Source organism: Colletotrichum abscissum, assembly GCF_030869225.1.
Source record: "Colletotrichum abscissum strain IMI 504890 chromosome Unknown Scaffold_17.1, whole genome shotgun sequence".
In the NCBI taxonomy this organism is placed as follows: domain Eukaryota; kingdom Fungi; phylum Ascomycota; class Sordariomycetes; order Glomerellales; family Glomerellaceae; genus Colletotrichum; species Colletotrichum abscissum.
The window spans coordinates 417,007-432,101 of NW_026850065.1; the positions used below are offsets into that span (position 1 = coordinate 417,007).

General features: G+C 54.1%; 5 protein-coding genes across 5 annotated transcripts; 3 read left to right on the forward strand and 2 right to left on the reverse strand.

Moving 5' to 3' along the window:
* Window positions 1-528: 528 nt before the first annotated feature.
* On the forward strand, window positions 529-2,454 carry CABS01_07806 (uncharacterized protein; the record flags this gene model as incomplete). Its single annotated transcript, XM_060541168.1, has 2 exons — window positions 529-594; window positions 703-2,454. The coding sequence occupies 2 exons, from the start codon at window positions 529-531 to the stop codon at window positions 2,452-2,454; spliced, it is 1,818 nt and encodes a 605-aa protein (XP_060402668.1).
* A 353-nt stretch (window positions 2,455-2,807) lies between these two features.
* Window positions 2,808-4,295, reverse strand: CABS01_07807 (uncharacterized protein; the record flags this gene model as incomplete). Its single annotated transcript, XM_060541169.1, has 4 exons — window positions 2,808-2,939; window positions 3,045-3,434; window positions 3,500-3,616; window positions 3,732-4,295. The coding sequence occupies 4 exons, from the start codon at window positions 4,293-4,295 to the stop codon at window positions 2,808-2,810; spliced, it is 1,203 nt and encodes a 400-aa protein (XP_060402669.1).
* Window positions 4,296-6,618: 2,323 nt separating this feature from the next.
* Window positions 6,619-8,950, reverse strand: CABS01_07808 (uncharacterized protein; the record flags this gene model as incomplete). Its single annotated transcript, XM_060541170.1, has 2 exons — window positions 6,619-8,629; window positions 8,709-8,950. The coding sequence occupies 2 exons, from the start codon at window positions 8,948-8,950 to the stop codon at window positions 6,619-6,621; spliced, it is 2,253 nt and encodes a 750-aa protein (XP_060402670.1).
* A 1,730-nt stretch (window positions 8,951-10,680) lies between these two features.
* Window positions 10,681-12,177, forward strand: CABS01_07809 (abhydrolase; the record flags this gene model as incomplete). Its single annotated transcript, XM_060541171.1, has 6 exons — window positions 10,681-10,793; window positions 10,856-10,929; window positions 10,990-11,187; window positions 11,239-11,246; window positions 11,300-12,002; window positions 12,062-12,177. 6 exons carry the CDS (start codon window positions 10,681-10,683, stop codon window positions 12,175-12,177), a joined length of 1,212 nt encoding a protein of 403 aa, XP_060402671.1.
* Window positions 12,178-13,125: 948 nt separating this feature from the next.
* Window positions 13,126-15,018, forward strand: CABS01_07810 (uncharacterized protein; the record flags this gene model as incomplete). Its single annotated transcript, XM_060541172.1, has 4 exons — window positions 13,126-13,832; window positions 13,889-14,471; window positions 14,527-14,921; window positions 14,991-15,018. The coding sequence occupies 4 exons, from the start codon at window positions 13,126-13,128 to the stop codon at window positions 15,016-15,018; spliced, it is 1,713 nt and encodes a 570-aa protein (XP_060402672.1).
* Between the last annotated feature and the right edge of the window lie 77 nt (window positions 15,019-15,095).

Sequence of the window (15,095 nt, forward strand, 5' to 3'; positions counted from 1 at the left end):
AGCTGAACATAGTTACACTATAATCCTGAGTGCAGCCTGTAGGAGGACTTGGCTTTTGTCATTCCCTATGATAGTCATCGACCGACACTATTGATATGCCAAGGTGAGAGTGCAGGCATCCGCAAGTGTAAGTCAACTGAGGTGAGCTGTGTGCTGCATTTGATGACTAAAACTCGCATGGAGGGGCAGGGAGCTCGGGCCAGTGACAGTGACGTTAGCGGGGTTCCTCCACTGCTGGGGAACGACGGGAGACCCGCACTGGTCTGACACCCGCTGAAAGTCTAGGCGCTGAGCTGTGCTAAGGCCGCCCGTCGCTTTGTCTCCTGATGGAGGATGCACCCCAGACATTGGGCCTTCCGTCATCAACCTTCCCATCCATGCTGCTCCTCCTCCTCCCTCTCTCTCTCTCTCTTCCCTCCTCCTAAGGTACTTCGACATGGCCATGGCTGGTGATGATTGCGCCACAGCCAATTGTACAACTCTGACCCCTGACTTCGATGCCTCTTGAACCGAAACACAAAGCTCATCATGGGACAAGCCCTGTCTGACGAGAACTCGCGGCAGGCGACGCACGAGGAGCTCACTCGTGAACTCGTAAGTCGCCGGATGCACTACCCACCAAAACCACACTGCACCCTTCGTCCTTGAACCAGATCAACCCATCATCTGTATAGTACTTACGCTGACCATCGATTACAACAGGCCACTCGGTTTGCCGAAAAGTGCTTCACCTCGCTCGAGCTATATTCGTTCAAAGATGTCTTCAAGAGCTTGGCAGATAACCAAGGCGATATCCGTTACTTGAAGGAAGACACACTCGCACGGTTCCTCGAAATACCCGATATCCTCCACGTCTCACCTGTAATATTTCAGATGGTGTCCTACATCGGCGCCTTCCCCTTCTTGCAGGATGCTCCCGCGGTTCTCGGTATCGATCAGATGATCATGGTCATCGTTATCATGACGCAGAGACACAAGCGGGTTCTGGCCAAGGGAGCTACGGATAGGGCCAAGCTCCTCTTCAAGAGTCTCGCAGTACACGATCGCAGGGCATCTGAAGCAGCTGCTGCTGCTGAGGACTCTAAAGAGGCGCCGCCAAACGAATCCCAGGCCGCAAGTCATGCGCTTGGCTTCGCAGTCGACGAACCTGTGGACGAACCCGAGGAAGACGACGACGATCTCGAGATTGCAGCCTTTGAGCTTCTCGATATCCACGATGCCGTTTGGCAGGGTGATGCGCCAAAGATGCAAGGGGCCATGATACCCGCGGATAACTTCCGCAAGCTGCTGATGCTACTGATCCTGATTGCACCGCTGAGTCCCCAGGAGAGTCTGTCAATGTACTCCACTCGGGTCACGGGCGACGAACTGGAAAGCCTGCGCGCTACCGCAGAGAACATTCTGGCTGCCTTCTTGAATGTCGAAAAAGCCCCCGGTATCAAGTTTGGCCACTTCAACCGAGTGCTCCCTGTATGCTTCCCGAACCTCTTCAATGGGTTCAGCCCCCTATTCGAGCACTTCCTCTTCTCCAAGAACTTGGATTTCACAAAACACAAGGGCGAAGACCCCGTAGCCGCCGAAAAGCAGCCGGAGGAAGTCGTGCAACCTTTGCTGCAAGACACTGCGGAAATTCTCAACCTAAATGTTCTCTCACAACTATCCTTCTTCCTCCCAGGATCCGACCTGTTCAGAAGACTACGGCTTCTGTACTCCGGCAACGAAGACGGCTTCTCCACGGGAAGCTTCGAGAGCAAAGTCTTCAATTGGCGAGCACCCACCATCCTTCTGGTACGTGGCACTCGGCTGAATGACGCGCCTCACGGCAGTCAGGAGTCAAATTTTGCTGCCTCCATCCCTCCACGTCGCTTCCCGAACAGCGGCAAGGGAGAGCGCCTGACCTTTGGCGTTTATGTTAGTCAACCGTGGAAGCACACTGCCAAGGAATGCTTTGGCGAACGAGACACCGTGCTTTTCCAGCTGGAGCCCGTCCACGATGTGTTCCCAGCTTCCAAATACAACTCGGACTACGTCACCTTCACCAAGGCGCCTACTAATCGACCTATGCTCGGCGTCGGATGCCCCCATCCCCGACAGACGCAAGCTCACCGGAGGCAAACCATGCTGTCTCTCGGCGCCGTCTCCTTGCTACTCGACGACTCTTTCGAGTTTGGAGTGTTCACCCACGACTGGACCACTGGTGGCGGCGCATTCCAAACGAGCACGACGCGAAAGTTTGACTTTCAAGATCGGTTCGAGATTGAGAGCCTGGAAGTCTGGGGTTGCGGAGGGGACGAGGAGGCCAAGGCGCAGGCGGAGCACTGGGCTTGGGAGCATCGTGAGGCGGAAGCTCGGCGGAAGATCAATTTGGGCTCTGGTGACATTGAGGCTGATCGTGCGCTGCTTGAAATGGCTGGTCTCGTGGGCAACAACCAGAGTGGTGGCTCCATGATTTGAGTCCCGCACGAGTTGTTCTCCCAATTACCCTTCATGTGCATTGCTACTACTGGGACAACAAGTCATAAGTTTCAGGGTGCTCTAGATTAGGTGTTTATTGGTTTTGTAGCATAGGATTCCCACAGACTATCCCCGACAACGATGATTTTTCAGTCCTTCACGAATCCTGTTGATGATAAGTCCTTCCAATTGTAATCATGTCCAAGACTTGAGCGTTATGTTGCCTTCAGCCACCATACACCACCACCACCACCACCACCCCTAAAGAGTCCTCGCGAAGCCCGTGAAGCCGTCCTGCTGGCCATCAAACGACAAGCCTCGAGAGAGCGGACGAATGGCGTCTAAATCGTCAATTATTTGACCTCATACGCTGCGATAGCCACCTCGAAGGCGTGGTTGATGCCCTGCCCCTTCCAGATATCGTAGTCTAGCAGAGACTGGTGGTGCGGATCTCTCAACTTGCTGCGCAGGGCACTGGCAGAGGCCTAGTAATGACGGTACACGTGGTCAGCATCTCAGCGTCCCCATCATTCCACAGATACTTCGCAGTAGTGACTCAAAGCAGAAACTGGAATAGGAGCCTCACTCACCAACGCGGTATACTCGAGCTGCTTCACGACGTTGTAAATCCTGTGGTTCGCGTACGACTGGTACTTTGACACGGGGGCCTTGGCCGTGATGAGGCGAAGGAGCTTCTTCATGGACGGGTGGTCGCGGCGCCAGGGGAGATGAGGCCACGAGTTGCCAGCCTCCTCGGGTCTGTTATCGTTGTTCTCGGGATGTCCTGGTGGTGGCGGCGGTGTGGTGGGTCTGGCGGGTTGGATTGTGACTGTGGTGGTGACGAGCTGCTCGTCGATGGCGCGGGGACGGTGGGCCATTGTGTTTGTTGGGAGGCCGATTGTCATGTTTGCTGTTGTTTGGGTGGGTAGGGCGGGGGCCGTCGTTGGGACGTGGGTGATTTGGAGTTCGCGGCCGGAGAACTGCGTTTCGTGAATACTTGTGATGGGGATGGATTAGGAGGGGGGAACGGCGGAAAGCGGCTTACGTCTTGGTAGCATTTGAGGATGTCGAATTCGTCTTCGTAGTGGAAGTGTGCGTTGACGAGGGCTTGTTCAATCTTCCAGAGGACCCATTCGATGTGACGGAGGCCGTCTAGAACAACCTGAGGTGGGGATGAGTGAGTTCTTCAGAAAGGAAATGATGAGGTCGAGGGAGTGGGAGAGAGTTGAGGAGGTAGTCAAGGTCATAACATGAAGGACGGCAGAGAGAAAACTTACGATATAAGGTCCCTTGTTGTGGACGAGCCAAGGAACATATTCGTACTGCCACTGATACACTGCAGTCTGCAAGTCCCCAGTCTTCCACGCAATCCCCTTGTAATATTCACAAAGCTGCTCTCTGGAGATACCCTCATGATGCCCATGGGGCTCCCGATGCGGGGGATCCGAGTGAGGAGGATGAGGAGGCGGCGGAGGAGGGGCGACACCGCTCCTCGCAATGGAGTTCACCGCCACCGTCGCGGCATCGCGGAGGCTCTCACCCTCATCAGTGGCAGAAACAGAACCAGCGAGGGCGGCCGAGGCCTCGAGTTCGATGGCGGCCCAGGCTACCTCACCCGCGGCGGCGAGCTTGTACTCGTCGTTCTCGGAGAGGACGGTGGCGGGGAAGAAGGCGGAGGGGTCTATGCCGTGGACGGGGCCGGTGATGAAGTTTTTGAGGGGTTCGCGGATGGCAGCGTCGAGGGTTGAGTCTGGGACTATGATTGGTTTTGCGGATTCTGGGATTGTGGCGGCGTGGGTGAGGGTTAGCAGTGCTGCTGGGAGGAGGAGTTGGGACTTCATCTTGAAGGATTGGGTTGAGGATATGGAAACGAGTGTGATGATGAGGGAATTGGAGAGGAGGATTATGAGGGGGCCCGTTTGTTATATAGATCATCATGGCATCTCTGTTGGATAGACATCCTGAATTATCTACAGACTACGTCGTCTTGTGGATTGAGTTCCGGGCCGGAGTGGATTGTGCGTGATGTCCGGTTGTGCGTTGACCTGGAGGGACAGTTTACCGAGAGAAGCTGATGATGAAACTCTACTCGAGAGATGGCGCTTCTTCCCGGGTCGCCCTACTCTGATGCGGCACCTCGAGGAACAGAGAATAATCAAATACGAATCTACACGGCTTCTGAGTGTCCAAAGTCAAGCGTGTGCTGTCCAAAACCTCAGACGCCTCCCCTAAGCCATCGACCATATGTCGACGGCCCGTGACTGTGAGTTTCGATATTTCCTGTCGTCGTCAGAACTAACGTTTTCTTTCCGCGGGGTAACCACGTTTCCGGCGTTGGAGAGCATTTCTTCCTGCTTGTCCATGATACATCAGAGCGAAACGAACGTGTCTCTACGCTTTTGCTATGCGATGTGGTGAAGTCCGAGTGGAATGGATTTGTTCGAGTTTGGAGAACCAACAGACTAATACCAATACGGAGAGGAAAGATCATCACCCATATGGGAGAATCACATGGAATCACAAATATTCCCTCATCGATGGCGCGCCTTCGGCTTTCGGGATCTTGTGTCACAGAAGACGGGGGGTTTTCAAGGGAGCCACTTGTGTTCAACAGCTTAGATAGAGTCTGGAAATCTCGAAGGGAAGCTGGCTCTATTGAGTCCACTAAACAACTCGTGAACAGCCGATGTGCCTTTTTAGACTACTCTATCTAATATGCGGTGGCAATGTGTTTGTGGTCCGATCATATAGTCATGAAAGGCATAGTGATGACTGCAACCCCTGAGTGGATGACTTCCAGGTCTCTGGCATAAACGCAGTAATACTTGGCACGTATTCTTGTAGACTCTAATCCTCCTCTTGCCACGTGTACTTTGAGAGTGTGTCACAACTCTCTTGAGTCAAGCATAGATAGGGTGTCGCAGGCTGGAGATGAATCTCATTCATCTATTCATCAATGCATCTATCGTCAAGTCTCCTGCCGAGGTCCGGCGCCTGCAGAAAGGAGAAGGTCATCTGTCTTCTCATGCCTACCTACCACGTAAGCTATGTGTGCGTGTCCTTTCATACAAGGCGTTCCATGTGAGAGGGCCAAATCACTCTTCACAAGATAGCCAAAAGTCGGAAAAAACAAAAGCAACCCGAGCCAGTATTGAACCTCTAGCCCACCTACACCCGAAGGTCAGCGATGAAGCTTCGGTGGACCATCCAACCAACGGATTTAAAGACCCGAGTTTGCTGGGAGTTGAGGAGGCTTGACTACAGATAAGGAGATGGTTGAGAGGGAAGGTGCTTGAGGTGGGAAATGAAGTGGAAGGAAGGAACTCTATGGCAAGGTAGTTACTAGTAGGTAGACACGGAAAGAGGGTGAGTAGGAACTGAGATGGAAGGAAAGTGCGCCTTCTTCCACTCCAAGAATGAATGGAAGGGAAGGCCTGACCGTGGGAAGGTACTAGCATAAGGTATTGTATGAGAAAAGCAAGAAGGATCAGGAAAAGGAAAAGGCATTCCGAGGCTCAGAACTAAGGTACCTTCAGCAGGATTCACATAATCTCAATTCCTGACTGGCTGGAAAATGCCTGGGTGGGTTGGCTGGGGTATATCTCTACCGAGAAGAAACATCAATACGAGCCCAGGACAGCATGTGTACTTGTTATAATCTTTATTTTCTGATCAGATAAGCAGCAGTCAGGCATGCCAATGCTCACATACATCTCTGACCACTGCCTCTCTCCTCCGTCCCACAACTCCATCGAAGCGGGGGTTTTGGGGGTAATAATAAAAATGAGTCGAGCCACACCACATCCCAGCCTCACGCCCGAGGCCTTTCAACACTCTCAAACACCAAATTGGAATAAATATGGAAAAACAGTATGTGGGAGAGGCATTCCCCTCTTGTGATAGACCACTCCAATTCCCTTTTCCCGATCAAAAACAGAATCAGATCCCAATCCTTTGCTCTGTACAGTAACGTGAACAACAAAGTAGCAACAATAGCAGTGCAGAAAGATGGCCATCCCGTGCCTTATGCAACGCGAACAAACGGACCTGACCCAAATGCTCAGTACGACACCTACTCTCCTCACTCGAGGCCCCCGGCCGCCGGTCGCTCGCTGTGGTGTGTCGTCTAGGTAATACATGGTGCGCTTTCTAGCTGCGTCGAGTTCAAGAAGATGATGACTCGGAGTCCTTAGCCGCCAAGAGCTCAATCATCTTCTCGTATTCTATGTCCTTGTCCAGAGGATCGCGGCCAACGGCCTCACAGGACTCTTGGAACACCTCATCTGCCGAAGAGGGCTTCTTGCCCGCTGTCTTTTCGGTTCTCTTCCACTCTTCAAACCATTTCTTGTTGAAACTCCGAACGAATTTGGACGTCACAGGTCCCCATTGCACTGACTGCTGCTTGGGAGCCGGGTGCTCTGGTGCTGTTGACTCTGGTCTCGCTATTTGGCCGCTCAGGCCAGGGGTATCTTTGCCATTTTGCTCGCTGTTGGGTTCTTGCTCTCCACGTGGCAAGCGCATGGCGAGAAGGACGTATTCCGCCCTCGTCATATTGTCCATCACATCGTCCATGTACCTCATGACTTCTTCCTGGGGTGCCACTGCTCTCTGCAAGTACTCGAGGTGACGAGCTGATTGAGCGCACATCCGAACGGTGACAGGCTGGTAGTAATCGAGCTTGGCATCGCCTCCATACTCTAGCTGACTGCCCTTGCGAACAATGAGGAACGATGCGATAGCCTGCTGTCCGCCGGGCAGATACTCGAGAATGCTGTATTTTGGAAACAGGTAACGATCGCCATTTCCACCAGCAAAGTCGAGGCAGACGCCTGAGATCTCAGGCCTCGCAGGTGGCGGAGGGCCCTTTGACCGAAGGGCTTGCTGAGGGGGATGCTGTATTTGTGGGGCTGCTGGAGTCGGGGCCGGTGAAGCAGCAGGCGCAGCTGCCGCTGGTTTGACGGGATGGCCGTTCGCGGTGCCGTTGATGGCAGCCTGTGTCGTCGGGGTTTGAGGCGTCGGGGTGTTTTGCGCACTCTTGAGTTCCTTGTGCAACTTGTCGAGAGATGCTTTGAGGTCAGTGGCGTCGGTGAAGCCAGGCTTGTTGTCGGCTATCCGTCGGATCATATCCTGCAACGGTTTCGCGTCCAGGGCCGCTCTCACCAAGGCCACAACCAAAGGGTCGCTTCCGCGCGGAGGCAGAAGTTCTGATGACTTTTGCTTCGGATTCGTAGCGAGTACGATATCCAGAATTGTCCGTACCTCGTCGGCAAAATACTTGACTGTCCTCCCGTCAACCAATAGCCTGTCCGCTGAAGGACCCTGTTGCCCCCCTTTCTTCTTATACTCCGCCGTGATTTGATCAATGATCTTTTGAAAGTTGCTTAGTTCATCCGGCTTTGCTTCACCAGCGGCGACCCGTTTCATCAAGTCTCGTAGATGGGGGTCCTCAGATGCCTTCTCGGCCAGCGTCATAATGATGGGATCGGTCCCTTGTGGTTTTGCCGCCGGCGGTTTTGCGGCCCCCGGAGCTGGTGTCGGCGTTGAGCTCGACGGTCGTGAGTTTGGTGCTGAAGGTGCCGCAGCCAAAGGAGGAACGGGATGTGATGGCGTCCCCGGTGCTGCTGCTGGAAGTGGTGCCGCAACCGCCGGGACCAATGGAGCTACCGGCCGTGGCGGAGGTGGCGTCGCACTGGCGGTCCGCATAGGCTCCAAAGTGCGCGGCGAGGGCATCACTTTGGGTGGCTCATTCGCAGCCGACGAGGGCGGCCTGGACGGTGGCTGCTGAGGAGCAGGTGACGGAGGAGCCGGACTCTGGGCGGAAGGCGTCGGCTTCGACTCGTTGGGACCGAGTGCAGGACTTGGGTTCGGATTTGCTGGTGTAGGTGGAGGGGGCATAGCTCCATTGGGAGGACCATATTGCAAAATGGGCCGAAAGGTAGCTTGCGTGGTGGGTGCGGGAGGTTTGGGGTCTTTGATCGCCCAAAGGGTAACATCGAAAACGTGTGGCTCGATCGTGATTGTGCAGGGCCCAATCTTGCTCATGGTATCTTTGGGTGGATTCTTGGGGTCTTCGGTTGCGTTTTTCTTTCGTCCAGGTTTCGTCCAGTACTTCTCGAATAGTCCCTCGGCCAGCCATTTGTGTCGCGACCGGCTCAGCGATTCGGCAAGAACACCACTATGGGCCAAAGGTCAGTTATGTGCATCCACAAGCTACGGCCAAGCCGACGACTAGATCTCAGGGCATACGGTCTTACCTCTCTTGAAATGACTGATACTCCTTCGCGGGGAGGTCATCGGGTTGGGCATCCTCGACGGTCGGAAGCGGCTTCCCGGCCTGAATGGACTTTGGAAGCGAAGGGGGCGGCGGTGGTGGTTCCTCGACTGGTACTGGGACTGGCGTAACTGATCGGGGCTCGGGAGGGGTGACGGTGCGCTTCTTTGCGACGTGTTCGACACGCGCCGCAGCCCTGGCGGGCAACTTCCTCTTCCTCTCCATGTCGAATGTGCCGTTTCCCCGTCGCAGAGTTCAGGGTATCACGAGTAGGTTCCCGAGCGTGTCGGTATTTTCATCATCAGCGGAAGAAGCCACAGCCCCCGACTGCGCGCGGCGCCGTTGTCGTACTCTCTTGGGAGGAGTGTGGAGGGGGGCACGAATATGCTGCACGTGGGAGAGCAGGGGAGGTGGCAGTGAAGTCGAGTCGTGAATATATCGGCTTTAAGCTGTTCGCAGGATATCGGGACTTGTTCTCACGGGGCGGAGTCTGCGTGGGCTTCGCGCGTGGGTTGTGTCGGGAATACCTGTGGAGGAATGAATGGATTTGGAGACTCGGAGAAGGGTTCGTGTGAGTGAGTTGAATTGGGTGGGACGGGATATTAGCATGGGGAGCTTTGTATGGGATGCATCAGCGGCGACCAGCAAGAGGCATGGAAAAAAAAGGTACAAAATGAGATGTACCTGAGGCTCCGGCTGGGCTGTTGCCGCCTCTTTTTTCTTTCGGAGATGCAAGAGCGCGGTTGCCATTCTGCTGCGCTGCTGCTGCTCCTGCTGCTGCTTGCCGGGTACCAAGGTACACCCTCCATTACGTCCCACGTCCAGGTAGGTCCTTCCCACTTGGTGCACGTCGACTTTCCGCGGTGCCGTGCCGTCCAGTCGCAGCGGACGAAAGAGCAGGCGGGCTGCGAGTTTAACAGGAACAGCCATATTTGATTGGCTTGAAATAGGACCCGGAGAAACTGGGCACTTTGCCGCGCCCTGACTGGACGAAGCGCACGGGGCACATGGGGTTTTCGGTTCCATAGAAGGGTCCCGCCCGCCATTCACATCGCGCCAAAATCGTCGCATGCTTTTTCATGTACCTATGTACCACGGTAGGTACCGTGGCGCATGTACCTCGTTCTGCAATGCACTCCGGATCATTCCTTCTCCTGCCACATCAACCAAGACGGGAGCCTCCTATTCCTCCACCCAGTTCCCTTGGATCTCCTATTGCTTTCTCCTGTATGAATCCTAAGGTAAAGCACTTGCCAATGCGTCGCGCAGGTCACCAGATCCACCGAAGTTGCTTACCGGCCGTACTTTGGCTGGTGTTTGCGTAAGCTCACTATGTGTGGGGGAAACTGCAGATGTGTGAGTGAATGTGGCTGTGAAGCTTGGAGAAATGGCCAGACCAAATTACTCTCGCGGCACTTTGTAGCCATCTCTCCGCATTTAGCAAATTAACCCGACCATAGGCGCGCTGCCAAGCCCATGCACAAATACCTAATTATCTCAGCAATGGTCGTCATCTGAGTAAACCAAATGGACTGAATGAAGCGTTTCTGTTTGCCTATGTCCTAAAATCAATTTACAAGAAATAGGCAGTGGTGGCGGGGAGAAAAACTCATCTGATACCGACGGATGATCTGTTGTCGTCGGTGTGCGGCTCAGACCAGAGTTGCGAAAGGTCGCCGCATTCTGGGGACTGCGCCTACTAGCGGCAAGTACTTCGGGTTGGCCGCTTAAGTACCCAAAAGGAAAGTACACTCAGCTAAAGGCCTCCATGTCACCATCCTTGCGGATTCGCAGGCAATTCCAACCTCAAGCAAAGAACCAGTTCGCCAAGGCATCACTCACGGTGGCCACATCACCACCACCCGCCATGTGTAGATAACTCGGAAGTCTCTCAATCTCATCTCTGGTGTCTTTCACATCCCTCTACATCTTTGCATCAGCACAGCACTTCGACAATGACGGTTCCGCTTTCGCCGATCCTGCGGACGGCCGTCTGGGTCGTGGCGGCTCCGCTGGGCCTCTACTTCACTTTCCTGGCCCTAGGCGCAACACCTTTCTTCCAACGACAGTAAGACTTGTTGTCATATATCTCTTGCTCCTGGTTAGCATTTTCTAATGAAATTATTAAAGCTTTCTGTACGCCCACAAGATCAACACCCTCTGGTGGCGTGACGTTGACAAGCCTGAGAGATGGGGCTTTGCAAGTAAGTCTGCGCACCAACCCCCATGTAAGACGCGCCATTGCTGACAACCTCCCTCCAAAGAGGGCCAAGCCACGCCTTTTTCGCTCGACACTCCAGATGGAGTGAGCTTGTATGCATGGCATGTTATGCCTCTGCCTCAGTATCTGAAGCAGGAGGAGAGATTCTCAGTGCAGAAGGGTGGCTTCTGCCAAGATTTCACCGAAACCGAGTCTTTCAAGGCTTTGAAAGAGGATCCGGATGCTCGGGTTGTACTTTCATGTAAGTCATTGAGTATCATTACATATGCTTCCAATCGCTAATTAGTCGTAGTCCACGGTGTAAGAAATGTCCAACTCGTGATTTCCTATGCTCTCATACTGACCATGTGCAGAACGCTGGTGACATTGCGCAAGGCCATAGGCCGGACAGCTACCATGTCATTACTGATACTTCATCATACCATGTCCTGGCAATCGATTACCGTGGCTTTGGTCACTCGACAGGTCGCCCAACCGAATACGGCCTGATCCAAGATGCCGCCACTCTGATCGACTGGGTTATCAATGTTGCCGGCGTGCCCTCGGACCGCATCGTTCTTCTTGGTCAGAGTCTCGGCACAGCCGTGACTAGCGGTGTTGCCGAGCTCTACGCCTCGCAAGGAATCGAATTCGGCGGTGTCATTCTCGTCGCGGGCTTCAGCAACTTGCCTAAGATGCTGAGCGGCTACAAGATTGGCGGCTTGTTTCCCGTGCTGGGACCCTTGAAGGTCTGGCCAGGCTTCTTGGAGTACATGGAGGGCTTCATCTACGACAAGTGGCCGTCGGTCGATAGGCTGGAGAGCCTGGTCAAGCTGACGAAGAGACGTCTGCGCTTGACGCTCATCTCGGCCAAGGACGATGCGGACATTCCCTGGACGGAGAGCAACAAGCTTTTCCGCGCGGCTGCGAATGCGACTGTCCCTGAGGGGCTGAGTGACCATTCATTCGAGGCGTGGAAGGACGTGCGTACTATTCACAAGGGCAAGAACGCCTTTGTGACTACATGGAACGCTGAGCCAAACATCATAATTCGCCAGGAGCTTTTCCCGCACGGTGGTAAGTAAACTTAATCGATAAGTCTAGTTTGTGAAGGGCATTCTTTCTAACTCTCGCAGGACACAACGACATCATGGGATATGCGCCTGTAATTCTTGCAGTGATGCGTTCCTTCGACCTCGCAGGCACGGCTTATGACATGGCAGGATCGGATACTAGCAGTAGAACGTTATAATCGCGGTTATGAGCTTTCCATGCCGGTATCTTTTGCATAGAACTCAAGAGCGCCAGCATTAGAGTAGAGCGGAAGGTGTTTAGATGTTGTACCTCATAGCACCTATTCGAGGGTGCAATTACTTGTTTGGAAGGAGGAGCAGTTGTGACTTTTGCGTTGGCGCTTCGGTCTCCTGGTATAGAATTGATTTAGTCTGGCATGATATCCATATTTCCTCGGTTTTCATTCCTGCTGCCTCTAGGGCATGAATGAGTAGACCACTCAGTCGCAATACCAACAGAATAGCGTGATACTCTGGGTTATGAATCTTGAGGGGACTTACTCAGACTTTTCATTGATTCATTGCCTCAGAAGAGTATGCAGCAAACTGTTGTTTCATTTGACGCACTTTTGTTCATATTCCATCACTCGAGGATAACAACTCATGAGGTATTTACACTTATCAAGGGTTTAAGTAGTCACTCAGGAGGGAGCCATAAATGCCAACAAGCAGAAGTTGAGAATGAAGAACATTTCATTTTTCATCGTTGAATTCTTGAAACACGAATAACTCAATTGAAATGGACCCGTTCACCTTAGTGAACACGTTAAACTTTGAATAGTGACTCTTGAACAAGTCGTCCAGAAGGCGTTGTCATAACTAGTCTTTCGCAGTTTAGCGCCAGGGTGTTAGGAGGGGACTGATCGCCGCACCGCGGGTTGGCACCTTCTGCCCCGCAGTGCCATGGCCCCTAGCAGGTGACCCCGCCATGATGCAGTCACACAAACACAGCTGAAGCCTGTACCGCCTAGGAGCACAGCTGGCACATGAAACTGTCCTCTCTCGCGCCAAAACTTCTTCCCCGCCACTCCCACCGCGCAAGCTTGAACAGAGCTCCAGGAAGCTCCCACCAACACCCCCGAAAATCGACCACTCCCACCACAAACCGTCGAATAGAGGACAACAAGATGCCTGCCGAAGAGTCCAAACCCCTTGACCCGGCCGTCAAAGACGCCAACGACACCCTTGCCGAGGCGAGCGACAAGGGCAAGGGCAAGGAAGTCGAGGTCGAGTCCGAGGACGATGAGGAGGAGGATGCGCCCGAGACGGCACCCGGCGCAACTGCAGATGCTCCCAAGAAGAAGAAGAAGAAGTCCAAGAGAAAGAAGGTCAAGGATGCGCTCACCGGCAAGCCCAGCGACCCGGAGGCTGCCATCAAGGAGGCCATCGGTGGTCTGACGCCCCAACAGCTCACTGAGCTTCTCGCCCTGAACCCGGCGTTGGCGAACGAGCTCGGCGTTGGAAGCTCTAGCAACAAGTCGGCCGAGGAGACCGCTGCGGCGATGAAGAACTTGAACCTGCAGGACATCATGACGGGTCTGGCCTCGGCTGGCAAGAACGCCAAGGATATGGCGAGCTACAAGTTCTGGGCCACGCAACCCGTGCCCAAGTTTGGTGAGGCGGAAGCTAAGGTTGAGGATGGTCCAATCCGCATTCAAAAGGTGGAAGAGGTTCCTACGGAGGCGTCGCCAATGGTCGCTGGCTTCGAGTGGGTTACAATGAACCTCGAGGACGAGGGGGAGATGAAGGAGGTGTACGAGCTGCTCAACGGCCACTATGTCGAGGACGACGAGGCCATGTTCCGCTTCAATTACTCACCAGCCATGCTTAAATGGTAAGTACTCTGCTTTAAGTAACATGCAGACAGGCCTAAGCTAACCATCTTCGCAGGGCCCTCATGGCTCCTGGCTGGCGCAAGGAGTGGCACGTTGGTGTTCGCGCAACGCAGTCTAGAAAGCTCGTTGCCTTCATTTCCGCCATCCCCGTCAACCTGCGCGTGCGCAAGAACGTCGTCACTTGCTCTGAGGTCAATTTCATGGTTGTTCACAAGAAGCTCCGTGGCAAGCGCCTCGCTCCCGTGCTGATCAAGGAGATCACGCGCCGCAGCAACCTGCGCGAGATCTGGCAGGGTCTCTACACGGGTGGTGTGGTGCTGCCCAAGCCCGTCAGCACATGCCGTTACTTCCACCGCGCCCTCAACTGGCAGAAGCTGTACGAGGTCGGTTTCAGCCCGCTGCCCCCCAATAGCAAGCCGCAGTACCAGATTCGCAAGTACCAGCTTCCGGATAACACGTCGATCAAGGGCCTCCGCGAGCTCCAGGAGAAGGACCTTGATGCCGCAAACGAACTTCTGGCCAAGTACTTGAAGCGTTTCGACATGGCCCCTGAGTTCTCCAAGGACGAGTTCAGGCACTGGTTCCTGCACGACAAGAATGCCCCTGGCGAGCAGGTCATCTGGACATATGTCGTTGAGGTTCGTTGCATGTCCCTATCCCTTCTCTGCCCAATGTATACTGACATCCAGCTAGACCAACGGAAAGATCACCGACTTCTTCTCCTTCTACTGTCTCGAGTCCACCGTGATCAACAGCTCAAAGCACCAAGTCGTTCGTGCCGCCTACCTCTGGTACTACGCCTCCGAAGTTGGCCTGACCACGCCCCTCGACAAAGCCGCCCTGAAGACACGATTGAACTCTCTTATTGGCGACGCCCTGATCTTGGGCAAGAAGAACAAGTTCGATGTCTTCAACGGCCTGTCGCTGCTCGACAACGGCCTCTTCCTGGAGCAGCAGAAGTTCGGCCCCGGTGACGGCCAGCTCCACTACTACCTCTTCAACTACCGTGCGGCCCCTATTGCTGGCGGCGTGGACCGGAGAAACAAGCTCGACGAAGAGAACCTGAGTGGCATTGGCTTGGTAATGTTGTAAGTCGCATGAGATTATGAGCGGATGACGGAGGAGGAAAACCCAAGGGTGGTGAGCACAGCGAATAGCTGTATGCATACCGGCGTTAGGGGATGAATGTGAGGTATCACAGTAAATGAATCAAGCCATCACGAGCTATGACTACTCTTCATCGTGTGTCATGTCACAATCTG